Source organism: Sarcophilus harrisii, chromosome 1, assembly GCF_902635505.1.
Source record: "Sarcophilus harrisii chromosome 1, mSarHar1.11, whole genome shotgun sequence".
NCBI lineage: Eukaryota > Metazoa > Chordata > Mammalia > Dasyuromorphia > Dasyuridae > Sarcophilus > Sarcophilus harrisii.
In genome coordinates this window covers 4,831,835-4,857,964 of record NC_045426.1, presented here as the reverse complement: position 1 = coordinate 4,857,964, position 26,130 = coordinate 4,831,835, and the positions used below count along the sequence as shown (strand labels likewise).

The following is a 26,130-nucleotide window of genomic DNA, read 5'->3' as shown; positions in this document are numbered from 1 at the left end:
TGGAACTGCCCTGCCTGAAAAAGCCAAGTGCGTCACAGTTGATCATCACTATTCTTGTTGTTACTGTTTTTATTTTTTTTTTTAATGGAAAAAATCACAGATGACATGACTACCAAAAAGGGAAGTTGAGAAGACGCCAATACCTATTCACCTAAATGGGCGTATAATTCTCTATGAGAATGACCTACCCACATCTTGAGAGTAGCCTTGATGAAAACAGAAGGGAACAATCAGGCTTTGGGAAATACCCCTCTACTACTGATCCCATCTTTATAGTCCCCTGATTTAATGAAAGTGCAGAGTAATCCTTACTACATCTAGTGGCTATAGATAAATAAATCAAACAATCTTGTGACTCACTCAGTAGGAAAAATGTTCCTTCAAAGCTCTCCTCCGATCTGTGTCTCTCACATCCACAGAGACCCTACAAGAGCTGGCGACAAAACTGGCAAGTGCTGACCAGCCCCTGGGAGCCCATGGGCAGGGAGATGTGGATGCCCCCGGCGGGGGCTGGACCTGGAGACAATCTCTGTGAGGTTCTAGGTGAAGAGGGGGCCTCTACAGACCCTGCAACTATTATGTGGGATTGTGCTGACTATATCAAACTCCAGAATTTACAGAACTGCCTAAATGAGGTCAATGGTGACTCAAGAAGTAAGTTTATGACCTACACAGGAAAACCCAAAGAGATGATTGAAGGGTCAGTCTTAGGAGCTGGTCCTTCGCCCACACAGAGAGCAGGCAGTGCAGCCGGGGCCAGAATCAGAACAAGCACCGGCTCATGGCACTGGGACAAGGACAGAGTGTTTGACACTTAGAGATACTCCCCCCCCTCCCAGGTTCCAGACTGATGTTCTGAGTTTTGCCCACATACTTTAAGCTAAATTTGGCTAAATTAAGTTGAGAAACACAGATCCAGTCAAAAGGAAGGCAACATGCTCCAGCTCGCGGGACTCACGAGGCATGGGGGGAGCGCACAGACCTCTGGTACCCGTCAAGCCCATGGGACACACTCCTTCTCCCCAATGCCTATGGGGCTCCTCAGGGCAGACCCAGGGCCTCCTTCTTTGGCAGCCGAGGGACGCTGTCCCTTCCATGACTCCCGTTCCAGCAGGGTCTCTTATGCACCCACGTGCCCATAAAGCCCTTCGTGCCCCAGGCAGACCTGGCAGAGGGTCAGAGCCCTTGAAGGGTCGCCACCCTCGGTCTGGGATAGACACGCCCAAAGGCCCAGTTATGGGTTTGGATTTAATGCCTTCAATCCCTGAGCATGATTCTGGGGCCGCAGCTTAAACATCTCTGGGTGAGAGAGCAAAGAGATTATTTCCTCAGCGGAAATCATTTTACATGCAAAGGGTTTACTTCCTGACCCACTAACAAGTCCCAGATCTGGCCGCCTAGGATTCAGATGTCGGCACTAATCTCCTCCTGAGAGAACCTGGCAGACATCTGGAGGGGAGATGCGGCAGAGTGCACCTGACCCACCTTTTCCCAGGGCGGATTGAAAGCCCAGGCAATCACAAGCATCCTTTCTGGCATTTCACCCCTCGATCCCCTGAGACTCCATCACTGTCTCCGTGGCATCTCAGAGCCCGGGCTCCGGCTCGCTGGGGCCTGTCAGGACATCCCTTCTCCCCCCTCCTCCTTCTCTGTTCCTCCTGGGCTTGGGATGTTCTCCCTCCTTACTCCACCGTCTGTGGGAGCCCCTGGCAGGGGCCCTCGCTGATGCTCTCATTGGTGGGTCCCTATTCAGACTTATCTGGGGTACACTCTATGGTTAGTTATCTGAGAAATGCTCTGCCCCCCCCCCACTAGAAGGTAAACTTCTTGAGGAACTATCTCACGTTTTTCTTTGTGTCCATCACTCTCTAAATAGGGCCAGGCCCTGTACCCATTTTAGAAGGAATAATAGCACTATCCCCATTTTACAGATGAGAAAAACGCCACAATACTAACATGTCGGCTAAAACGAATGAAGCCGTAATTCAAAATGCATTTTGCTGCTGAGCAGGATGTTGATTGAGTTGTGACCGACTGCTTTATTTTTTCAATCGATTTCAGTAATATGTTCTTGAAAATGTTTTTAAAATAATATTTTTATTCCTAAAGGGCAGAGAAACACATGAAGTTGGACTTTGTTCACACTCTGGAGAATTGTGATTTATATTGTTTTAAGTTAAAATGGCAAGACGTCCTCAGTATGAGTATGAATCTGGAAAGTTTGGCTTTGCTTAAAGAAAGCCAATACAAAAGCACAGCCTCCTGGTCTGAACTGAGATTGCAGCAGCCAGAGAAAGCTAAGAAAGTTTCTGGCCCCTTCTTTTGCCTGGGCCCTAGTTGGGCTATTAAGGAGTATGTTCCCATCCCCTCCTCTTTTTATTTTTCCCAAGCCTTGTTTGGGGAGATTAAGATTTGTTCATTCAGCAACTTCTTTAAAGTGTATTTTCTTATGCTTTGGCACAAGAAGCCCCTAAACTGGTGTGATATGACTTGCTTAATTTTCCTGTCTGAACTTAACCCGAGGGCCGTCTTTCTAGTTATCCACCATGTCTACATACAGAAGCAAACACCCCTGGAGGGAGCCCCCCTGGTTCCCTTTCACGGAAGGACTAAGAGCTGCGGCTTTCAGCGTCCTCAGAGCCTTTCTCTGCCAGGACTAGACACAGCAACAGAGTCAGAGCCAGAAGGGACCGTAGGGACTTTGAGCTCTAAAGCTCCTTTTTTCTAGTTTTTGCAAATGAGTAAACTGAGTCTTAGAAAGGAGACTCCTAAGGTCACATAGGAAGAAAGTGGCTGTGGCAGGGCCCAAATCCAGACACTCTACCTTCAAATCCACTGCATTCAGACGCCATTATTGCAATAATCTGGACCTGATTCTTTGTCTCTTTATAGCCTGGCAGGATGGGGTCTGCTGGCCACATCCCACATCCAAGCTCCTTGAAAAGGGCCCTAAATTTCATTTGTGGAGCTTTCTCCTGTGGCTCACAGGTGACCCTGAGAATGTGCTTGAACCTTCACATTTAGTGGTGAATGAACTAGTATTTATAACACTGGCAGGACACACTGGGAGTACTGGGGGCTGAGCTGAGAGAAAACTCAGGGGAGGGGGCAGAGAACTGTTTTTAAGTATCTGAAGGGCATCAAATGCAAGAGAGATTAGCCTGGTTCTGTTCGTTGCCAGAGGACAGAACCAGGGGCAGTGAGTGTGACAAAGAGATAAACTGAGGCTAGGTGTTAGGAAGAAAGTCTTAATTAGAGCTGACCCAAGGGGAAACCCAGCAGAGCTCTGAGGGGCAGGGGGCCTTTCTTCTTGGGAGGCCTTTGAGCAGAGGCTGGATGGTCATTACTGAGATGGCCATTTCTGGGACGTTCTTCGGATTAGAGGGTCCCTGAGATCCCTTCTGACAAGACTCCCGACCCCAGCCCTGCTAAGGATTTCTCGAGTTTTGGTTGGCCTCGGGAGATAAGAAAGGGATGGATCAGCTTGGCTCCCTGTAGCTCACTACAAATCTGTTAGGAAGGGAAATGGGCAGGGGAACCCACTGAGCACTGCAGAAAAAAGGAGAAAACTCAAGATGTCTACTATCATGTGGGCTGTTTCCTTCTCTTCTTGGATCAGCTGCTGCTCCACTCCCCAAACCGGCTGACATTTGGAAAGCATACTGCAGGCAAGATAAAATCAAAACAAACCCAGAGACAAACCAGCTGGAATTTGGAGTGACTTCTTGCTGCCTTTGAGACATCTTGACAATCAGCAGAGAAATCATTCGTGGAAAATTCCCATCAAATCCAAGGAGGGAAATCAATCTGACACACAACCTCCACCTCCGCGTTCATGGTAAATCTTCACGAGACCCCTTCTGGTGGACGGCAGAAGCAAGCTCGGACACCAGGCGCAGAAGGGCGGCTTCCGAGGGAATCCCAAGGGCACAAGCTTGGATGCCAGGCCTGAATCCAGACCCCTGCCCTGTCCCCACTGTATCCTCCTGTCTCCTCACGTCAGGCGTCTGCAGCTTGCTCCACAAGGCGGGAAGCACATGTGTTCTCAGACATTTCCTGACATGGCCAATGAGAATTTAATTTACTTGGCTAGGCATATTTGTTAGAAGGATTTGGGTTTGTTTGCTTGTTTTTTCCTTTTTTTAGGGGGAGAAAAAAAGGAATGCTTGATAACTGGGAAAAAAAATAAAATCTAATTTAGAAAATGTAAACAAGAAGTGAAGAGGAAAAAAAAGACAAACAATCTCTTAAAGGAGCAAACAGATTTAGATTATATAAAACACATCTTGAAGCAAACATCTTCTGATCCTGAGCGGTTGCTAGGTAATCATGGATAGGCCGCAGCTAATGGGAAGATCGATAGTCAAGAGCCCTGAAGCTAGAATGATTATCAATTTATGGAGAAGGGGAGAAAGAAACAATCATCTGCTAAGCAGCTACTCCATGCTAAACCCCGGGGCCACCAAGAGCTCATCTGATCCTCACAATCCAGAGAGGTTTAGACCCTTTACCCTCATCTGACAGGCAAGGAAACTGAGGCAGAGGCGGGACTTGGTCGCCCGAGATCACGTTTGGACACAGACTTCTCGATTCTTATCCCCGGGGCTAGCTTAGGTAAGAAACCTACTTTGCAGTTTCTGCAATCCAGCAAATTCAAGGCCATAATTATTAGGCTCTGGGACTTCCCCATTTTTCCTAACTCGTTCTTGTGCTTGTTCCTTAAGCAACTTAATTTTTTAATGTATTTACTTTGCAGCTGAAAATTCAGGTCTCGGAAATTAAAGCGGGAGGGAATGTCCTCAAGCAGAGGCTTATTAGCATGTCGGTGAGCCGGTAACTGAGGCACAACGTGCTGCGGACACGGCTTGCTGACACAGGACCACAAGTTGCCAATACTGGTCAGTGAGGACTCCTGCCCTGACGCTTGTTGGAAAAGTCAATGGGCAAGTTCCCTTCCTGGTGTCAAGATCACACCTACAGAAAAGGAACGTGTCCCAAGGTTCCAAACATAATCTAAAACCTCCTGAGCTCCTAATGTGGAATCAGAATCTGAACTGGGACCTCAGGGATCAGCCTGACAGTTGGACCCTCCCGGTGGATGGCTTCCTTTCTCCTTCAGGGAAGAGCCCTCTCCTCAAAATTTCTACAGGACTCGTGATGTTGGTGAGGAAGCTGGGAGGTCGAGGAGCCTGGCGTGCCGGCCAGTGGTCAACGAGCACCAGGCAGACAAAGGGTGGGGGCTTCCCTTCTCTTACTGCTCAGAGAGCTTGCTTTCTTCCGCCTGCCAGGGACATGGCCTTGCTGCACAAGGCGGGCATCCCAGGGTACCAAAGACTTTTCTCTTCCCCACCCTCCCAAACCTCCAGTGGATCTTCTGATGCTTCTCCAAAACTTGACCACTTTGGACAAATTGGAAGCAGTCCCCCAGCAGAATGAGGCACACAGAAGCCTTCCCGCGGAAGGCTCGGGCAAACACCCGCCCAGGGCCCTTCAAGTGCTGTTGAACCCCAGGCTCCCTTGGGGGCCTCCCTCCCCCTCCCCCAACTCCCCATGAAGTAATGAGCCGGGGGAACAAAAATAAAAATGTCAGGATGCAGGAGTCTTTAACTGGGCGTTTAATGCGGGATGTGATGGAGACAGACTGCCCTGAAAGACTATTCTCTCCACGAGAATGCAGCCCCTCGCCGGGGAATGCGCGGCCCCAGGAGGCCTAGAGCCCGATGCCTCGGCCGTGGCCGCCCCGTCTCTCCTGCTCTGGGCATCTGAAGGCCGCGCAGTGCCCGGGACAAGTGCCCGCCAGGACCGGCCTGCAGCCTGTGCCCACTGGGGGCAGAAGGCCCGGCCCTCTCGAGGAGGCCCGTCAGAGTTCACTGCTGCCAGGGCAGCTCTTTGGTAAGGGGGTGGCAAGGGCTTCTTTGCTTTCAGTGAGGGCCCGGGGCTGGTGGATGAACACGCTGAACTTCACGCCCTGGTTGGTGGCGGCCCGCACAAAGCCGCTGTTGGCCGTCATCGTGATGGCTTTTAAAGTGTCTCCCGTTCCAAAAATGGTGAGCGAGCGGCTGTTGATTTTGGAGCTCGCTACCAGTCTTAAGGCACGCTCGGAGGGCTGGTCCGGCACCACGCTGATCCGCTGGATGAGCCGGGCAGCCCGCTCCCTCTCGCCGGGCCCTCCCAAAGTGTCTAAGATGGACTGGAAGTCCTTGACGGCCGACTCGCAGGCGAACAGCTCCTTGTTGGCCATAAAGGCCTCCAGCTGGGGCAGGACGCGCTCCTTCCGCTCCTGGACGGCCTGCTCGGTCAGCACCTTCTCTCGGAAGACGAAGTGGCAGCCGCCATAACTCAGGGCAGAGACGTAGGTGATCAGCGTGGTGATGTCCAAGTTCACCCGGCTGCACACGTCAACCTTGACCTCTGTGGGGAAAGCCATGCTCGCCACAACGTTCTCCCTGTCGACGCGGGTCACCTGCAGGAGTCCCGGGACCTCCTCGTCGGACTCGCTGTCGCTGAGCTCCAGGAGCCGCTCGGGCCGCTCCAGGGGGGCGTTCACGGCCACGATGTCCCCGCGCACGGAGATGCCCATTTCTTTCAGCTTTTCCGCCATGGGGCTGGAGACGCTGTTGTAGAAGGCAAAGACGATGTGGGGGTTGCTGTACTGCACGGGCTGCTGGGAGCTCGCCTGCAGGAAGTCCTCCGCCTGCTCGATGATGCTCTTGTCCCCGTACTGGCCCCGGCCCAGCCAGATGTTGTGCAGGGCCTCGGCTTTCCGGCCGATGGCCTTGACCCACGTGTGGCCCCCATTGGCCACGACGTCCACCACCAGGGTCTGCTTTTCTCCCAGGCTGTCGACGTAGCCAAAGACGTGGAGGACGCTAACCACCTCCTCCAGGTTCTCGGCGGACTCGACGATGGCGCGCAGGTGGGTAAGGTTGGTGCTCTGGAGGTGGGACTCCTTGATGGCCACCTTCCCCGCCTCCACCCTGTGCAGGAACTTCAGCTCGGCCTTCAGCTTGCTGCATAGCTTGGCCCCCCCTTCGACACCTCCTTTTCTGGATCTGGAAAGGGCTTCGGCTCTCTTGATTAACTCCTTGGCGACAGCAATTCGCTCACAAAGCATAGAGTGCACGGACATGTTGGCAGCATTATTCCTACTCTACGAACAGAAGAAAAACCAGGTCAGCAAACCCTGCGGGAAGGACCCTGCCGAGGCAAGCTTTCTGGCTCCACCCGGAGGAACGCCACCGAGAGCCGAGATGGACACCGCCCGAGGGGCAGCTGGCAAAGGGCCCCACGGTCAGGGTCATCTTATCTGGACCTCTGAGCCCCTGGGGTCACAGTGTCTCCAGGGGTCAAGCGGCGATTGCAGCAGGCTTGGGGACCTCCTGCCACCCCGTCCACAGGAAGGGGCGGAGAGACAAAGCCAGGGGCCTAAAGGCAGGGCTGGAACCCGCCCATTGCCCACAGATGCCCCTGTGGTTACAGATGAGGAAACCGAGAGCCGCCACAGGTCACGTGGCTGCTGGGGCGCCAGAGCCCGGCCACAAAGCCCCGAGGCTCCGCAGTGCGGCCTCCCGCCCGGGGCCAACCTCCTCCGCCACCGACAGGCATTTATCGGATGCCAACAAGGTGCCAGGCCGGGCACAAGGACAAAGTGACCCCCCCTTCCCCGCCAAGGAGTTTATCTTCTCATGGAAGAGCTGCCAAATCCACCTGTGCTACAGATGTAAAGTGGGGAGAACAGAAGGGAGGGGGGAGACAGGAGCTCCCAGCAGGCAGAGGCCTCTGACTGCATGCACTCTGAAGGAAGAGAAGACCCAGAGGCACCAACAAGCACCTATTAAGTGCTTCCTGTATGCGGGTGCTGTGGGGACAGGAGGCAAAACCAGAGCCCGCCCCCAGGGAGCCCCCAGTGCTAAAGGGAGGCTCTGGGAGAAGGTGTCGGAACATAAGCCGGAGCTTCTCTCTGGAAGTGGCCAGAAACGGGGGGGCGGGACGGCTGAGGCTGGCAGGACGTGGGCAGCGGAAAGGAGGCCGGCAGGACGTGGGCAGCGTTAAGGAGGCCGGGGGCGGGCGCAGTCGAGGCAAAGCCCCTTGAGCCCCGGGCTCTCTTCGGTCCCCTCCCCTCAGACAACAGTCAGGGTCAGGATGCTCCGGGCTCCAGGGCAGGCCAGAGAGAGGCCGTGGGAGCCAGAGTCCCGGACTGCCGGACATGGAGTTCTGACCCAGGCGCAGTCACCGGGATAACCGGAGGCGCTGCGAGAAGCGGGTGTGACCGAGTCCAAAGCCGGCCTGGGAGAGCCTGAGCAAGCGACTCAGTCCTTCTGCCTCAGTCTCCTCAGCTGAGAAACGGGCAATGCTAGCACCGACTTGCCGGTGTTGTGGGGGGATCCCGGAGCTCCCTGCAAGGGGCTTCGCCTCATTCTTCCGTATCAGTAGCAGCCGCCCCTGGCGCCCCTCCCCACAAGGTTCCTGCAAGCACACGGGGACCGGGAGGCTCAGGGCACGTGGTACCTGACAGCCGCAGCATCAGGAGCCGGGGCGGGGACGGTCAGGGCCGCCCGAGGCCAAATGTGACCTTAGACACTTGTTAGCGGACTGGGAAGATTCCTCAAAGGAAGCAGAAAAGGGCAGGGGCAAGCTCAGATCGGACCTGCCGGAGTTCTGGGGCCGGGCTCAGGACAGCTGGACTCGGACCAGAAGGCCAACTGCCGGGACAGCCCGCTGGGGCTGCCTGTGTCAGAGAAGGAAGAAGCCGCCTCCCCATCCCCGTCCCCATCCTCACCCCCCTCCCTCCCCCTCCCCCTCCGGCCCCATCCCCATCTCGTCCCGTTCCCAGCCCTTGCTCCCCCCCCGCGCTCGGGACCCCCGGAATGAGCCAGGACGTGGGCGGGCCCGGGCGGAGGAGGAGGAGGAGGAGGGGTGCCCCGCCCCCCTCCCCTGCAGGGCCCGGCGGGTTCAGGAGGGGGACGCGCACAGGGCAGACACTCGCAGGGGCCGCGGGACCTGGGGTGGGACTAACTCGTCCCCCGCCCGATCCCCGCGGCTCCCGTCTCATCTCCGGGGGCTTCTTTCTCCCCTCTCGGCCTTGGGGGGAGGGTCCCACGGCCCCCCCGGGCCCCGCCCCTTTCCCAGCCCCGGGCGCCGGAGAAGGGGAGCAAGGTCACGATGGCCCCGCCCGGCCCCGGGTTCGGGCCGCCACTGCAGGGGGGGAGGGGTCCGGGAGGGCTCCCTGCCCGCACGTGGCGTTTCCTGACCGGCCCAACTCGAGGCCGGGCCCGACACAAACACGGGGGGAGGGTTAATGAGGCCTGAGTCAGCTATGGCCCCGCCGCCCCCCACTGGGGGCCCGGAGTCCGTCTCCTCTGCCCTCCGGCCCTCAGTTTCCCCCTCTGCGGGGTGGGCCCCTGGTCCCAGCGCGGCGCCCCTCCCCCGCACGGCCGCACGCGGCCCTGGTTTGCCCGGGGGACGGGCAGCGCCTCACCTGGCCGGGCGGGCTGGCGGACCGAAGGGAACACTCGCCACAGACCGGCTCAGGCTCTGCTCCCTGCCGGCCGCCGTCGCCGCGGGGACGTGTGGGTCACGTGGCCCCGGCCGACTGACGCCGCTCCAGGCATCCTCCCGCCTGTGGGCGTGCACCCGGCGTGCGTATGAAGCCGGCCCGCCGGCCATCTTAACTAAGGGCACCCGCCGGCGGGGCGCTCCCCCTTTTGCCTCCCTCGCTCCCGTGAGCAGCGCGCATGCGCAGCGGCCCCGGTTTGACTCTTGCATCATCCCCACCTCCCGGCGACCTCAACCCTCTGTCGGCTCCCGGAGACCTGGGATCTCTGCAGCCAGTGGCAGGGGTCCCGCTCCGTCCCGCGCCCGCCCGGGCTGTTCCAAGCTCTCCGTCGGTCTGCTACCGCCGCCCGGAGCGCGGCGCGCTCCCTCTCTCTCCTTGGGCCCCGCCCCGACGCAGCCTGAATGCCCAAGTTCGGCAGTGACGCCCACCGGGCGCTTCCTCGGCCCGTGCGTGCTGCCCGCGCGTGCGCGCTCCCACCCCGGCCCAGAGCCAGCCCCGGAGCCCAGGTTGCAGGCGAGCCCCTCGGGCGCCCCGGGCCTGCTTCCGTCTGGCCTCCGCCTCCGTGTCACAGTTCTTCCTCGGGTCTGGGGTAGAGAGCACCGTCCCCCATCCTGGCTACCCTAAGGCTGGTGTTCCCCCAAGCACCCGGATCCACACCCCTTCCGTCTGTGGCCTCCCTCGGGGCTGGGCCACCATCCGCCAACGTTTTGCCAGCTCGCCTACAAGCGAGGGCCTACCTTCCCTCCCCCCACGCAGGGGTCAGCCCTCAGTCCGCCCTCCTCGTGCGTCTCCTGCCACTTCTGCAGGGGCTCTGAGAGGGGTCCTGTCGGGGCCTGACTTTTCTGTCCTGCTGAACCGCGACTAGCTCCCTCAGTGCTGAGCCCCCCACACTCACACGCAGACACACACAGAAACCCAAGCCACCTTTTGGCGGGCGGGCACACAGACACAGGTGCACACACAGACAGGCACAAACACAGACACACCCAGAACCCGAAGCCAACTTTTGGAGGATGAGCACGAAGGCAGACACGCATCCAGAAACTGAAGCCAACTTTTGGAGACTGGAGAAAGGGAGACACGCACACGTGTGTGCACACAGTCTCTCATACATAGATACCCACACCCAGAAACCGAACCACTTTTGGAGGGTGGGCACAAAGGCAGATACATGCCATGCGCACACACACAGATAAACAAGACACACTCAAACACAGTCACAAAGAAATCGCAGTATCCTCTCAGAGGGAAGTTAGGAATGGGCTGTAGCTGCCTTTTTTTTTTCATTGCTGAAATACGGAATAGAATAAGTTCCCAACCACCTGAATTGAGTAGTTTATTAGGATTTATACCTATCATTTTTAAAAACTTCAGTCCATTCAACTATGTAGAAATAAGTATGCAAAAAACAGAAAAACAAAAACATTTTGAAACATTTCAGATTGGGAAATCAATCGAAACTTTGGATAATTCAGTCATTGGAATATTATGCTATGGCAGCCAAGTAATCCTTGACTTCAGTGGGAGTGAGCCTCCTAAAGCCGGACTCATTGCAGATGCCAACTTCTATGTTGTCTTCTGTCATCTGCCCTTCAAAACTTTCCTGTGGAAGAAAATAAGTAAATACATGAACCATCAATATGTAAGGCTTGTAACAGTCAATGAAACTCCGAGCGCTGCCTCCCTGGCTAGAGTGCCAACCAACCTTCAGTGTTAAGATGGCAGTATGAATGGCATCCTCCAACTCCAGATCTTCATTGTATCTAAATTTAAGAAAAAGAACTTAGCAGGGCTGAACCTCAAGTCTTCATGAACATTAACAAACAAAACTCTGAAATGCATTTTGATAAAAGACTTCATTTAAAATTTACATCAAAAGAGCATTGCACGGGCAGCTAGATGGCGCAATGGACAGAGCACTGTCTGAAACCAGGAGATCCTGAGTCCAAATCAGGCCTCAGACACATAGCACTTACTGTGTGATCCCTAGGCAAGTTATTTAATGTCAAGGGCATCACCAAAATGAGTACGAATTTAAGAAATCCTTTTAACAAACAAAAAACAATATTGCAAACTGCTTTGTCACCTCATCAGCAATGTCAAAGCAATCTCTTCCCCACCATGAGACTCACCTGCATTTAAAACTATCCCAAGTGAATTTCAAATTTAAAAAAATCTTGTAATAAACACCTTAATCTAATCAAAAAATAAACCTATTATGAAAAAGGGTGTTTTCAGGTTGAAAATGTTTGACTTTGCCAAATTTAAAGTGTACAATGACCTTTAATTATAAAAATAATTGTGGTCTGAGTTGAAAACAAAAACACTGAAGAATGAATAAATGGAGTACTCTGAATTATTTAGGCCATTTTAAAAAATGTTGAAATTCCAAAACTGATAACCATTGGGTTTCTCTGTAATGTAAATAGAGGAAACACATATGATGATGGTTCAGTGCACAGGGCCAGAAATCAGGAAGACCAAAGGTCAGACACTTACTAGCTGTTTGAACCTGGGGAGAACACTTCAGTGTCCCCCGCCTTAGTTTCTCCATCTGTAAAATGGAGATAATAACAGTCCCAGTCTCCCAGAGAAAGACTGTTGTGAGACGCAAAGTGCTATGCTTGGTGCCCGGAACAGAGGAAATAGGTACTCAATAAATGCTCCCTTTCCTCTCCTACTAGAGGATTACATATACTTTGGCGTGACAAATGGGGGCTGGGAGAAAAAGCATGGAGAAGATGGTGAAAATGCTTAATTTCACCATCATAGACTAAAATGTAAGGCTAGTTATAGGCACATGACTCCCAACTCAGAAGAGTAGCCTTTGCCCAGACAGCCTGAAGAGAGAGAACAGACCCACCTTTTCTCAAGGAAAGTTTTCCCATTCACATAATTCTTCCCCATCGCTGTGGCTTTCCAAGCAAAGTAAGCTCCCTGGTCAGAAGGGGGAGGAAAAAGACAACATTCTTAAATAAAGGAAATTTAAATCTAGACAACAGTTCATAAAACATGAAGAGAGGACAGAATGCCCACAACTACTGAAGAGATCAGAAAGGTCATCACCCCTTTCTCTAACATGGAAGAGGAGGGATAGAAAAAGATCCAAAAGTCACAAGGTATAACAGGCAGGGGGTACTGGAGTGCTGAAGGTCTGGATTCAAATCCAGCCTCTAACACTTAATCCTATGAGCCCTGGCCACATCACTTTCTCCTGACAAATGGATTGTTATATACTTAACATGTATAAGACTGCCTGCCATCTAGGGGAGGGGGTGAAGGGAAAAGTAGAAACATATGTTCTGTCAATAAAAAGTTATAATAATAAAAGAAAAAAAAATGGATTGTTTTAAGACTCATAAGATAATTGGAAGAGCTTAGACCCAGAAAGAAAGAAAAATACAAATCTATCCCTATGTAAAGAAATCACATGACTCTACCTGGCAGATAAAGAATAGCTGTTTTTCATTCTAATTCCAGAGTAGAAGAAAATTTTATATATATATATATATATATCCTTCTTTTAAGTTGAGAGGTGGGAGGAGGGTAGGGCTTACAGCACCACACAGCTACATAATGAAGACATAAATGGTCATTTTATGAAATGTTTAATATTTGTTTATATGGATATATATATTTGTTTAAATGGAGGCATCAATAAAGCTAAGAGCCGACTTCATGGCATATAGGATCTGAAAGCTCTTACTTGAGTCTGGTCATTCAGATGTGCCCAAGTTCTACTAGATTCTGAGCCCTGGAAGAGTATCTAAAGGGACAGCAGCATGGCAGGCCAGCTGAGCACATAGAGGTCACTACTCTCAAGTTCCATGTTCCTCCTTAGGATGTTTCCTAAGGTAATAAACATTTTCAGGTTTGAAGACAGTGGGGCTAAAGACTGTTTCAGCCATCTCCAATTACATCAAAGTAGCAAAAATTAGGAACCGTGTAGAGGGCTCCCACATTTTGCTCATCACACAAATGAGAACACATGAATAATAAAAGCTTATAATAAATATTATTTATAGAAAAGAAATAAATAGCACAGAGTTTCACAAGGTAGCTTAGCTCATGATGATCTCGGAAAGGCAGCCAGACATATGATTATTCCCATTTTATAAACAGTATGGACACTGAACCACAGAAAGATCACAGAGTTTATTACATGTAACATCAAAACTAGCACAGGAACTCAGGTCTTCAATCCCCCAAGTCCCATGCACATCTTTTTTGCAACATGTGGGTGGTTTCAACAGTAAGTACATGTACCCACAATTCTTTAACAGATGTTTCAACAGTTTGATACTCACAGATGGATCAGATTGAAATAAATAAGGTCGGCCCTCATTCCAACCACAAATGAGCAGTGATACTCCAAATGGACGCACACCACTACAGAAAGGAAAAAGAAGGAAAAATTGGATCAAACATTGGTCAGGCAAGGGGAAAATGACATCATTGGGGGAAATTCAACAATAGTTATCCCATAATCATTCTAAAGACAAAAACGCTCATCAGTCTCGAATAAATCTTTAGAAATGACATTGATAATGTCACAAATGTTACCTTTTGAAAATAAACATTAAATCAATGTTCTGTGTTAAAATAGAAGGTACTGCACCATCTGCTTTTCATTCCTCCAAATAAATGGAATTTAAAATCTGGGGTCAGTTAAAATATAGCCAAAGTTTCAAGGTCTTAAGAAAAGCACAACTTTAGCTCAATGCCAATTAGCCAACAGCTACTCTATACATCAGGTGTAAGTGAAACGGTCCCTTTAGATAACACTTTAAATCACACTTGATTCAGAATGTTGGATTTAAGATTCTAGTGTGCTGTGAAAATAAACATGTTTTTGAGGAGCAACAGAAATTTTTTACAGATCAGGGGGGCAGAGAATTCTCTGAATCTAACCAGCCAAGACTGATACCCAGAATTTCAAAAAAAATAAAAAATAAAAAATAAAAAATCTGTTTTCCCTTAAATGTAACATTTTTGACACTTCATTAACAAGGAATAAAGTCCCACTTAAGACACTCTTAAGCGGCCACTCCAGTTAATTAAACCAATATTTCCTTCTGACCAGCATGCCTTCATACCCGGCACTTACCCTGACTGTGTGTACTCTTGCATCACTGACGCCACCCTCTGCACCAGCTGTGCCGTAGGGATGGGCTCGTGGTACACCAGGTAATATTGCTGTGCCAGCTTTCGAGCTCGGTGAACCAGCACTCTGGCAAGCAGGAGGGAAAGAAAGTTAGCTCAGTACCCAGCCTTCTGGAAGGTGGCAAGGAGGGGCTAGCCTGCTTAAGTCTAAGGGATTTTCTCATATAAGAGTTTCTCAAGCTAATGATCTCACAGGTCTAGTTGTAATCATTTAGAATCTCTTTCTTGTCCTGTCAGATGTGGGCTTAAAACATGTCAAATCCCAACAGCAAACCCCAAAGCCCTTCAGTCCTAACCCTGAGAAGGGAGAAATGGAGAAGGAATTGGGCCTGGGTATACCAAGCATGGCAGCTAACTTTCCCCACATCCCAACTTTGCCAATCTTGCCCACCTTTCACCACAAACATTTCTCCAATGCTTTCCTAAGAGGAGATAATAAAACCAGTACAGCCTTCCCATGTTACAGATGTTCAGTCCCCTACCCCACTGCCCTGCCCCTCCAGACCTGTAGTCAGGGCCCATGCCACTGTAGACCAGGCCGATGTGCTTGGTGATTGGCTCCACCTTGTGGACACTCCTTTCATCATACAGGATGGATTTCTGCTTTTTCTCTGTGGCCAGCACCACACCGTTGGCAGCTGAAAGGAAACAGTTCTTAATGCTCAGTTGTTTAGAGACCTTGCTCCATTTGTCACAAATGAACACTTCACACAATTTTCTAATTACTCAAGTCCCTTTTTCCCTTGGGTTATATCTTTCCTCGCTGCCTACATTTTGTGAACTCTTCTGCTGGGTTCCCACCCCCGAAGTTACCTTTCTTAGCTGAGGAATGAAATCACTTTCTATTGTTACTCAAGCCTGCTGTATTCATAGTAAATTAACACTTTAAAATAATACTGGCATTCTGCATTTTCATAAAAACTTAGTACTCAAAATGAAATTTTAAGCCAACTAGTCATTAAAATAAAAGGTAAATGCTCTTAGTGCATTATTTCATTCATGTTCAAGAAAAGAATGTAATCATCAAACTACCAACTCACAAGGAAAATCACATAAAGTTACAAAAAGAAACGACAGACAACATTCCAGACGCCTTACAAAGGAAATGAAAAAAATACCAAAAATTATATACACTGCCTGGGGCTGAAGAAGTTAACTGATGAATCCCACAAAGATTCAATTTCATATGAGGATTAATATAGCCAAAATGCCATCTACTCAAGAAATATTTGCTCCAAGTTTTAAACTAACTCTAATTATACCAAATATAAAATACACCCCATTAGGACCATGTGAAATGAAGATTAAGTCAAAGGATCTTTAAAGTCACCTGGAACGGTCTCCATTACCTTTGATTCCAACGGAAGGGGCTCCTCCAGCTACAGCCGCCAACGCATATTCAATCTGAACAAGCTTACCAGAAGGACTAGAAGAAAAAAATGGACACAAGATGCTCAAAATATTCACTGTGTCTGAGCCATTAAGAGGGTTAATTCTACTGTGTGAACTACACAACAGTCAAAATGTCATTTTTCTATAATGTTCATGCTTAAAACAGACGGGTCCTTCAAAATGTTTATTGCTACTATAAGATTATTCAAAAAATAAATTCACAAAATGTTTTTAAGAAACTGACATAAGCCTCATTATTCTCAGTAATTTAGCAAAATTCTGTTCTTTTCTATATAACAGTGACAGTAAAACAGCAATCAGTGTGGGACTGCTTCTCAAGGCCTGGTCATGGATAGCCAGGCTTTTACTAGGATTCTTAAATTGTATCTATCCATTTCTGGCAGTTTTGCTGCTGTTCCCTGTGAGGCTCCCTCCCCCCTTCTCAAATCTTGCCCAATACACTTGAGTACATCTGCTCAACTGCAAATCTCTCCACAGCATTTCAACAACCCGAATGTGAAACTACAAAGTTTTTTTAACTGTAAAAATCAATTCCCAATGCACATTTTATCTGGAGATCACCAGTCTAGAACATCAAGCAACTATAAATGACTCATTTTTACAAAGTTACTGCATGTGCCTAAAATATCATTTAATTACCAACACAACTGTTGTGATAAACAAAAATGTATCAATAACTAACCTTGCAAAGTTACATTGTGACCAACCTCCTATTTCAATGATAGTACTTCCTGCAGTGCCCTTACAAAAAAGAGGATTTTTTAGATTTTTCTCTCTTACCTGAGAAGCAACTTTTCATTTTTAAAAACCACTACAACACTAATTTAAAGACAAAAACTGTTTCTAAAGTTTATAAAAAGGAATTCATGGTTATATTTGAAGGAGCTCCTTCACCTAGTTTTAGAAAGGAAAATGATTGTATTTCGAAGTAAAGGAAAAAAAGCTTTACAAATCTTGTTTTCAGTCCAATAGCAATTACCTACAAATTTTCTCCTCCTCCTCCATAGAATACTTAACTACAAAAAACCGAGGAAAAGTCAGTTGTCACATTGAAGCTATTTTGTTCCTAGGTCCTAGTGATTTCTAATCAAATCCCACTCCAAGGGGAGGCTGACAAGACCTTGATGGAATTTATTATAGTGTTACTCTCTACAAAACATTTTCTCTGGAGAACCTTGCACGGCAGAGTAGATGTTCCCAGAAAAATGTACCTTATTCATTAAACTTCAATCCAGAAGGCTTTCCTGGATCTCTCCTAGAAGTTAAACTGCCCTGGGAAAAATTAAGTCCCTCTCCCACAAATGCAAACACCTTGAATTTATTGAGCTTCCTTTGTTGTATTCATATCATCAGTGCCCAACACAAAAGAAATGCTTAATAAAGTCAATTTAACTGAAATGTTAAGGAAACCTTCATAAAAGATGGCAATGAAAATTACCCAAATAGATCTCTAACATTCTTCTGTCCAGAATATATCTGTAGACCATTTATCTAATTGTGAAATCAAGATGTTTTGTTGTTTAAGTACCAGGAGCTGTCCAGTTTAGGGAGTGGGAATTATGTTCAATGATGCTTGTCAGGAGACCCCAGGCTCTGCTCCTGACACTAGCATTTATCACTGTGGTGATCCTGAACATTGAATCTTTTCTATTTTATTGTACTTGCTTGTTCACCTATGAAAATAATTAATATCCTTACTTGTTGAGTTATGAGGATCAAGTGCCATAATGTCAGTCTTCCTATAACTTTCCCTTCCTCCCAGAGATACTGGGTCATCTCTGCTGCCTACTATAAACATGCCTTTGGGAGAAAGTGTTCTCCCAGTCCTTAAACTAAAAAACAAACAAAAACAAAACCTGATAACCTATCATTTCCTCAAGCTTGTCTTCCTATAACTCTTCTCCCTTTCTCAAACTTCTGGGAGGGGAAAAAAGATACTATCTATAGTAATTGCCCTTACTTTCTCTCCTCTGAGACAATCACTTCCTAATCTCTTGCACAGTTTTCAACCTTATATTCCAAATGAAAAAGTTCTTTCCAATGGTCCCAAAGATCTGGACTGTCAAGTCTGAAGACCATTCCTCACTTCTCATCCTTGGATTCAGCAGCTTTTTATACTGGTGACTATCCCCTCTGGATTTTCTCATGAACACCTTCAATCTTCATCTTCTGTCTTTTAAATGGGAAAATAACCCAAGATTTTGTCTTGCAGCCTCTTCCATTTTCTCTCTATACTCTTCTTTCACCAGCAAGCTGGGGGGGGATCAATGATCATCCCTGTACAGATAACTTCCAGATCTACACAGCCATACTGAAACTAGACGGCCTACACCCACTTTAAATTCAACATGTCCAAACTCACCCCTTCTGCACATCCTATCACAGTCTAGGTTTTCGAAATACTCTCTCCTGGTCCTCTTTCTACCTGATTCCTTGTCAAGGAATCTAGAGCCTGCCAACCACGGGTGTCCCTCAGGGCTCTGTCCTGTGCTTTCTACTTCACTTGGTGATTTCATCAGCTCCCATGGATTTAATTTTTATGGAATTCAAGGCTGAGAATTCTCCACTCTGCCTTTCCCTCCCCAGTCTCTCTGCTGATCTCCGGTCTCACATTTCCAATCGCCTTTTACACATCTTGAACTGGAGGTCCAGTAGACACCTTAAATTCAATCTTCTAAGCTCCCTAATGCCTTTATTCCTGTGGAGGACACCATTATCTTCCACCATCACCCTTCCAGTCTCCCAGGCTGGAAACCTTAGGGTCATAGCTGATTCCTCACCTCCCTTAATTCCCCTCATCTGCTGCCAAGAACTGTTAATTTCCCCTTGGATGAGCCTCCTCCCCCCCTCCCCCCAATTGCCCCTAGCCCTACTGTTGCCCCTGATTATTTCACACCTAAACCACTGCTATGGCGAGCAGGTGGGTCTGCCCAGCCATTCCTATTCACCAGTTACAAAAGTGTTTGTCATAAATCAAAGTTTTAATAACCACATCACCCCTTTTTCCATTCAGCAAAGTCCACTGGCTTCCTGAGATCTCCAAAAGCAAACACAAAATGCGCTAATTCACACTCAAAGCTCTCCATACCATGCCCGCCCTCCCCTACCTTTTCAGTGTTTTTATAAGAGATTTCCTGCCACATTCTCCTCAATCCCATGACTATGGATTCCTGACTGTTCTATGGAAGGAAGACCTTCCAAATCTCTGCTCTGGTCATTCTCTTTGGTTTGCATGCCTGGAATGCTCTCCCTCCTCCAATGACTACCCTGGCTTCAAGTTCCTACTAAAGTCTCAACTCCCACAGGAAGTCTTTCCCAACTCCTCTTAATTCTGATGCCTTTACTCTTTCAATTACTTTATTTATCCTATTTGTACAAATGTATTTTCTTGGTGTTTCCCCTACTCCAATGTGAGTCTGTTGAGTTCAGGACTTTTACCTTTTGAAAAGCAGTATACTACTGATTGTCAAAAACACTATCTTTCAAATTATATAAGTTTTCAAACTGGCTATCATCTGTGACTCCTCTCTCTTACTCACCCTACAGCTATAAGGAGGTACAGATTTTGTCTAGTTGCCACAACCCACTCAGACAGCCACCACTCCAGGCTTCTTCATCTCTTGCCTGGATTGAAGCAATAGCCTTCATTAGAGTTGTAAAGGATCTCAAAGGTCAACTGATCCAACCCACATAAATACCTACTTTAAGTTATAAAGTTTCTCCACTGTATCTTATAACAATAGTGATTCCCCTTCTAATCCAATCTCCACACAGTGGTTGAAATGATTCTCCTGAAGTTCAGTTCTAACCCAGTCACTCTCCTAATCAAACTCAAGGGCATTCATCACTTGCAGCAATTGAAGCCTTGGAGGTCCCCGAATTCAAAATTAGTCTTAATAATAATTCTAAAATGCTATTTGCCTAATAAAACATCCCTTTCTTTTCCAAATATTTATCTAGATGAGAATGGATTTTCTTCATCCAATTCAATTAAAACAACTTACCAAAACTAACTAAATACAAAAGCAAATTAAGAACCATCCTATCTTCTGTTAAGTTAGATGTTAAAAAAGATTTGTAAAAATATGCCAAATAATACCACTTCTCTGACTTTTTTTTTGGGGGGGGGGAGTATAAAATACATTATTTTAAATTTGTTGTTCAGTCATGTTTGACTCTGTAAACCAATTTGGGGTTTTCTTGGCAGAGCTACCGGCATGGTAGATTTGAACTCAGGAAGTTGAATGTTCCTAATTTAGACCTGGTTTATTATTACTATGTAGTTTTTTTTTTAATTTATCACCTTTAATTTTTAAAATAAACATCTATGTTAATTCACATAACAATCAAAAGTTCTTTGGGGTCCTCAGTGGTTAAGCACAAGGAGATCCTTACTGATTTTTAAGGTTGTAAAATAGTCCTAAGACCAAATGTCTGAGAACTGCTGATCTAAAGGATCAAATATAAACTCCTGTGGCCGACAATCAAAGTTCTTCGTAACCCGGTCCCAACCTTTTCCATGGTTCAGTTCAATTGGTCTTTATGCTGTTTCTAATACATTCCGTTCCATTTTCCCACCTCTGTGCTATCTATCGCTCCACACCCGGAGAACACTCCCTTCTCTGTGCCTCCCGGAGTCCCAATTTTATTTCAGACCACCCTCAAAGACAACATAGCCTCCGAGTGGCCCTCTCCCATGCCTCACCTAAAAGCTTTGCCCTACTTGCTTTTCTATTTTGAAATAAGCTTAGCAGAACTACGCTGTCCACAGCTTGACAGCAGGGTCTTTTGTTTCCCCAGAATCAAGCCCAGTGACCGGCCCAAAGCGGGGAGAGCTTAATTCATGATTATGCATCAGGAAAAGGCTGGGTAAATGGAGCGCCTGGAGGCGCGCCCCCTTCTGTCCGGGCAGACGCCCCTAACGCGGCAGGGGAGCTAGAGAAAGAACTGGTGGAGTCTGAATGGAGACTGACACACATTGCTTTCACTTTTGCGCGAGCGTTTCTCCTTTGGCCGTCTATCCTTTCACAACATGACTCCTGCAGAAGTAGGTTCTACATGGCTGCACGTTAAAAATTCTCTCCGCGTGCACTTGGAAAAAATAGGTGAAAGGTTCTAACTCAAACCTTAAGGTAATTTCACACTACGTGGTTATATGACTGTCACCTAAAACTCTAGAATGCAGCCCCAGGACCCGAGCCCCACCGCACCTGAGCAACAAACCCTCGCTAAGCGGCGCTTGGGGCTGCTTCGTCCTAAAAGGGAAGGTAGGGCGGGACCAGAGGCTCTTCGCCCGTCCAAGTTCAGAGGCGCCCGTGAATCCCGAGGCGTCATATTTACGAGCTCCTTAAAGTTCTCGAAACCAAAACCAAACGGGCCTGCTTCGGCGACCCGGGGATGGGCCGGGCCGGAGTCAGGAAGGCTGAGCTCCAGGGCGGTTTCAGACACTCATTACTCCCTGAGCCTGGACCAGGCTGCCTGCCTCACCCGTTGTGGGCGAACAAAGACACCCAGGAGGGGCGAGGGGCAGACGCGCCCCGCTTAACCCATACTCCTACGTAAATGCTGCTGGGGCCTTCCCGCCTCCCAAAGCTGCCCCGCACCCTCAGAGCTCGGCCCGGGCGGGATTCGCACCCGGCTCCCGGAGGGGGGAAGGGGACGGGCGCAAGCGCGCTTGGGAGAGAAAGTGAAAGCGCCGCCCTCCGGGTCTCTCGGGCCCCCGCCGGGCTCTCACGGTGACTCGGCATGGCCGCCCCCGCGCCGGCCCCGGCCCCGGGCCCGGCCCCAGCTCCGGCTCCCGAGACAGCCCCGCACGCCTGGGCCCTGCCCATCAGTGGGACAGCCGTCTCCGGCCCTCACCGGCCTGGTCGGCTCGGCCGTCCCTACCTGAAGGTGGTGAGCGAGAAGCTGTAGCCGCGCTCCGCCATCTTGCCCCGCTGCAGCCGGACCGAGGCGCCGCGCCTGCGCAGGACGCCCCGGCCGGGCCCCGCTTCCGCCTGCGCCCCGGCTCCTCATTGGAGGCCTTCGTCGGACTCCCGAGGCACGCCGGAACGTGTAGTCCTCGAGAAGGGTGGGCGGGGGCAAAAGGGACTCGCTTTCCCAAGTCCCCGCGCGCGGCCCTTCCGGCGGGAAGCCAGGCCTCCGCCACTGTCCAGCACGCTCGCTCTTTTCCTCCTTCACAGGGCAGCCATGGTCATGGCCTTGGCGTGCCTGCGGGTAACCCTGCCCTCGTGGCCGGCGGCTGCCGTGCGCTTGCTACAGAACTGCTGGGCCCGGGTGGAGAAGACGCTTCCCTCGGATCTTTCTGCCGGCTTTCCAGGCCCTTCCTGGGGTAAGTCCCGGTGGGGATCAGGGGAGGCGGGGCCGGGAACGTGCTCGTCGCGCGAGGCGGTGACGCGCACGCAAGAGAGAGAGGGCGCGGGCGCGCGACGCAGTATTGCGTGGGACACTGCGCACACGCAGAAGCGGAAGGCAGTGCTACGGTCCAGAGGAGAAAGCACGGCGCGTGCGTCGCACATGCGTGGCTCTGGTCTCGCCTGACCTTCTTCCCATCATGCTCTGTGGTGCCGGGACTGGAGCCGCGGAGAAGGGATTTGAAGCCCGGATTCCCATTTAAGAGATGAGGACAAACCCTGCTGCAGGGTCTCAGTCCGCTGTCAGGGTCTGGCAAATCAGTCCCGTTTCCAGGCTCCGCCTCCGTCAGTTTCTTCCTTGGAACTGCAGGTCATACTGGGCGCTCCGGGGCTGAGACCCTCCCCCCCCAGCACTTCTGGGGCGGGGTTTGTGAGCGGGAGGAGTTTGTGCCCAGGGTCCGCTCTTTGCTCTTCCTTTCTACCCCCTCCCTTGGCCGACCCCTTTTATCGTGAGCTCGGTTGGCTCCTGGTCTGCCCCGCCGCCCCTCCCTCCCGCGCCGCCGCCCCCCGGGGGGTTGTGCCTGCTGCGGGCCGCCCCGTCCCCCCAGTGTGGGCCCCTGCCCTCTCCCCGCTGTGCTCCTCCTGGGGGGTTCGGGGCTGGATCCAAGCGGCCCCCGGTGAGCCCTGGCGGGCGACAGAGGAGGCGGAGTCCTCCGCTGCGTCCGAGAAGCCCCCCCATCCCCCCGGCCCGCGGTGCTCCCAGGCCCCGGCCCGCAGTGCTCCCAGCCCGCGGTGCTCCCAGGCCCCGGCCCGCAGTGCTCCCAGCCCGCGGTGCTCCCAGGCCCCGGCCCGCGGTGCTCCCAGCCCGCGGTGCTCCCAGGCGACCCAGGAGATGAGCCCGGCCGTTGTTTCCTCCGCAGGCCGGCCTCCGGGGCTTTACTTTAATGCGGCTGCTTGGGGGGGTTGCCTCGGGGCTCAGCCACGGAGCCCTGACGCAGGCGCGAGGGGGGGGGGGGGGGGGGGGGGGGATGGGGGGGCTTCCCCGCTCTCCTGTGTTTGCCTTCCCAGGGCCTGCCCTGGCCGGGGCCCCGCTGCCCCCGCAGCTCCCCCCGGAGGCCGGCGCGGCGGCCGAGGTTGCGGGCCCGTTGGATGGCTTTGTGTGGATGGCCGCCCCCAAGAATAGGCGCAGCATCGAGGTCAATCGGTGCAGGAGAAGAAACCCCCACAAGCTGGTTAAAGTTAAGGTAAAGAACGACTTGGGTCCCGCTTTTCCCGTCCTGAGCCTGAGAGGGGGAGACTCCAGCTTGCGGTGCGGCTGCCTAAGGGTACGGCTGAGCCCGGGCTGGAGTGCAGGGGATCCGTCATTTTGAAAACCCCCCATAATGCTCTGCATGCTTGAAAACCAATAAGTAGCCCCCGAAACCCGGGGGCTGGAGCCAGAGCCGGAGCCCCCATCTCTGCTGACCCCCCTCAGCGCAGCAGCCCAGCTTTGGGTCCTGCCTCTTGGCACGAAGCCTCCCTTTGGGGAGTCTCCATCCACCTCTGGGTGACTCGTAGCAATTTCTCAGTTGTTAGCTCTTAGCTGAGGTGAGTCCCCTTTCCCTGGGATTCCTGCCCCCCGCCCACCCCCCACCGGCTCCTGGATGTCCTCCCTGGAGGTTCCAGACCTGAATTCCAGCTGGCTGCTGCCCCCTGTCCCAGGAAACCGGGACTTAGAAAATCTCTGACCGCATATGATCATAGGGATGGCTCCTTAGTAAGCTTGTAAAGCAGGAAAAACAACGTCCCCTAGAGATCTGCTCTCTGGCCTTGAACACGGACAAGGTGGCCCCTGAGGTCTCTGAAGTCAGGGGTTCTATTCGTTGCCCCAGGACCCTGTGCCCCGGACCACCCAGAGGGGGCACTGCCGACCTTGCTGCCCCTATGTCTCCTGGCCCCTTGGAGGCGGGACAGCCCGTCCTGCTCCTGTCTCTCTGCCTGAAGCTCCGTCCTGTCCAGGCTCCTGCCTGTTTCATAGACCGCCACCAGCTCCACAGAGTAGTCAGCCTGCCCGCCCTCTGTCTCTTAGCCAGAGTAAGAGGAGGTCTGCTTGTGTCAGTGGCCGTCCTCCCCGGCCGTGGCCCCGAGCCTGACCATCCCTCCCAGGGTCGCTCACGGCCATGAGAGCCCTCCAGCAGCCGGCCCCACTGCCCTCCACATGCTCTGAGACTCAGGCCCCGCCTCCCTTCTGGGTTCCGGCAGGCTCCCCTGCGCTTGTGGGTGCCGGGACGGGCCACGTTCCCTAAGCACAGTTTTTAATCGTTCCCTTCTGCTCATGGGGCTTCCTGTTTCTCAGAACAACATCGACGTGTGTCCCGAGTGCGGCCATCTGAAACTGAAGCACGTCCTTTGCGGTTATTGCTACAGCAAAGTCCGCCACGAGACGGCACAAATCAGGAAGCAGATGGGGGGCAGGAACTCTAATGTGCCCACTGTCGAGACGGTGGTCCTGTACCAAGGAGAAGCTCCCTCGGCAGAAGACCAGGGCAAGAGGCTCATCGAGCGCGACAGGAAGAGGCCATCCTGGTTCTCCAGGACTTGATGCTGCAGGCGGGTTCCAAGGGGGGCCTTTCGCATGAAAATGGGGGCTTGAGCTGTTTTGTTTTCTCTTTCCTTTCTGTGCACCTCTGGCAGCATGGCCTAGCAAATAGGGCTTGGGCTGGGAAAACCAGGGCCAAGCCCCACCTCAGGGGACCCAGACAAGTCACCCGATTTTTCTGCATCTCAGTTTCTATAAAATTAAGGGACTGGGCTTCATCCCAAATCTGTGACAGTTAGCACTCCCGATGCCAACTAGATGTGACCTGGGTGCAGAATCAATGACCTAATGCTGACATTTGCAAGGGTCCGACTTCCTGGGGAAAGGCTTATTTTGCTGACATTAACTTATTTGATTTTAAAATTTCTGTGAAATGGGGAAATTCAAATTTTGTCAGAATCACTTTGGGAACGTCAGTTACTTTCACACAATAAAGCCTGTGTCTTCACTCAGTGGATGACATGTGGATCGGAGCTATGGCACGGTTGTGATTTCTTCATCGCCTCCAGCCCCTGACCCCAGTCGGGTTCTAGATCAGAAAAGGAGAACCTCAGCCTCCTTGAAAATTGTTCCAGGTTAGTCACCTGGACTTTCACCGATTCATTCCTTGCTGAATTAATGTCCCTGGTGTCTCTGAGGGCTGCAGTTTCTATGTCTGTAGAAATAACATCTGTCTGTGGATTTTGAGATGGACAATGGGGCCTCGGACCTCAATTTACACATGAGGAAACAAGGTCAGAGATTGTAAAAAAATTAGCAAAGTCATATACTTGATCAGGTAGAATTTACACTCAGTTTGGGGGGGCTCGTGCTTTTTTCCCCACTATGTTGCCTTGCACAAAATGGGTATACTGTAGAAAGCATTCAGTAAAGTGTCTTGATGTATTTTTGGAAATTTTGTTGAGGTGTGACTTGGATGATAGTAGATTTGGATGGATTTCCTTAACATGGAAAAATAATAGCTGGCATACAATTACACAGTGCTTGGAAGGGACTATATCTCATCTTACCTTCACAACAACCATGACTAGTAGACACTGTTGTTATTCCCATTTTATAAGTGTATA

The 26,130-nt window shown here is 50.7% G+C and overlaps 3 protein-coding genes across 5 annotated transcripts; 1 reads left to right on the top strand and 2 right to left on the bottom strand.

Moving 5' to 3' along the window:
• Positions 1-5,594: 5,594 nt before the first annotated feature.
• Positions 5,595-9,976, bottom strand: C1H7orf25 (chromosome 1 C7orf25 homolog). 3 transcript variants are annotated; one of them, XM_031951785.1, is made up of 2 exons: positions 9,813-9,976; positions 5,595-7,150 (listed from the first exon to the last, which is right to left on the bottom strand). In XM_031951785.1, the coding sequence occupies exon 2, from the start codon at positions 7,127-7,129 to the stop codon at positions 5,861-5,863; it is 1,269 nt and encodes a 422-aa protein (XP_031807645.1). In that variant the 5' UTR covers positions 7,130-7,150; positions 9,813-9,976; the 3' UTR covers positions 5,595-5,860. The 3 variants fall into 3 exon arrangements, with proteins under 3 accessions (XP_031807645.1, XP_031807649.1, XP_031807639.1); XM_031951789.1 differs by lacking the exon at positions 9,813-9,976 and adding an exon at positions 9,479-9,570; XM_031951779.1 differs by lacking the exon at positions 9,813-9,976 and adding an exon at positions 8,509-8,743.
• Positions 9,977-10,878: 902 nt separating this feature from the next.
• Positions 10,879-22,136, bottom strand: PSMA2 (proteasome 20S subunit alpha 2). The gene is made up of 8 exons (XM_031951757.1): positions 22,019-22,136; positions 16,069-16,145; positions 15,225-15,357; positions 14,664-14,786; positions 13,864-13,945; positions 12,420-12,493; positions 11,262-11,319; positions 10,879-11,159 (listed from the first exon to the last, which is right to left on the bottom strand). Exons 1-8 carry the CDS (start codon positions 22,057-22,059, stop codon positions 11,043-11,045), a joined length of 705 nt encoding a protein of 234 aa, XP_031807617.1. The 5' UTR covers positions 22,060-22,136; the 3' UTR covers positions 10,879-11,042.
• An 83-nt stretch (positions 22,137-22,219) lies between these two features.
• MRPL32 (mitochondrial ribosomal protein L32) lies at positions 22,220-25,536 on the top strand. Its single transcript, XM_031951768.1, has 3 exons — positions 22,220-22,463; positions 23,554-23,729; positions 24,821-25,536. Exons 1-3 carry the CDS (start codon positions 22,322-22,324, stop codon positions 25,064-25,066), a joined length of 564 nt encoding a protein of 187 aa, XP_031807628.1. The 5' UTR covers positions 22,220-22,321; the 3' UTR covers positions 25,067-25,536.
• Positions 25,537-26,130: the final 594 nt, after the last annotated feature.

Bases quoted from the DNA above. Each gene is read 5' to 3' on its own strand.
- MRPL32 (XM_031951768.1), top strand. From the start codon at position 22,322: ATGGTCATGGCCTTGGCGTGCCTGCGGGTAACCCTGCCCTCGTGGCCG. The intron at 22,464-23,553 runs GTAAGTCCCGGT...TTGCCTTCCCAG, and splicing joins CTTTCCAGGCCCTTCCTGGG to GGCCTGCCCTGGCCGGGGCC. The intron at 23,730-24,820 runs GTAAAGAACGAC...CCTGTTTCTCAG, and splicing joins ACAAGCTGGTTAAAGTTAAG to AACAACATCGACGTGTGTCC.
- PSMA2 (XM_031951757.1), bottom strand. From the start codon at position 22,059: ATGGCGGAGCGCGGCTACAGCTTCTCGCTCACCACCTTCAG. The intron at 16,146-22,018 runs GTAGGGACGGCC...TTTTTCTTCTAG, and splicing joins TTCTCGCTCACCACCTTCAG to TCCTTCTGGTAAGCTTGTTC. The intron at 15,358-16,068 runs GTAATGGAGACC...GTTTCCTTTCAG, and splicing joins CCCTTCCGTTGGAATCAAAG to CTGCCAACGGTGTGGTGCTG.
- C1H7orf25 (XM_031951785.1), bottom strand. From the start codon at position 7,129: ATGTCCGTGCACTCTATGCTTTGTGAGCGAATTGCTGTCGCCAAGGAG.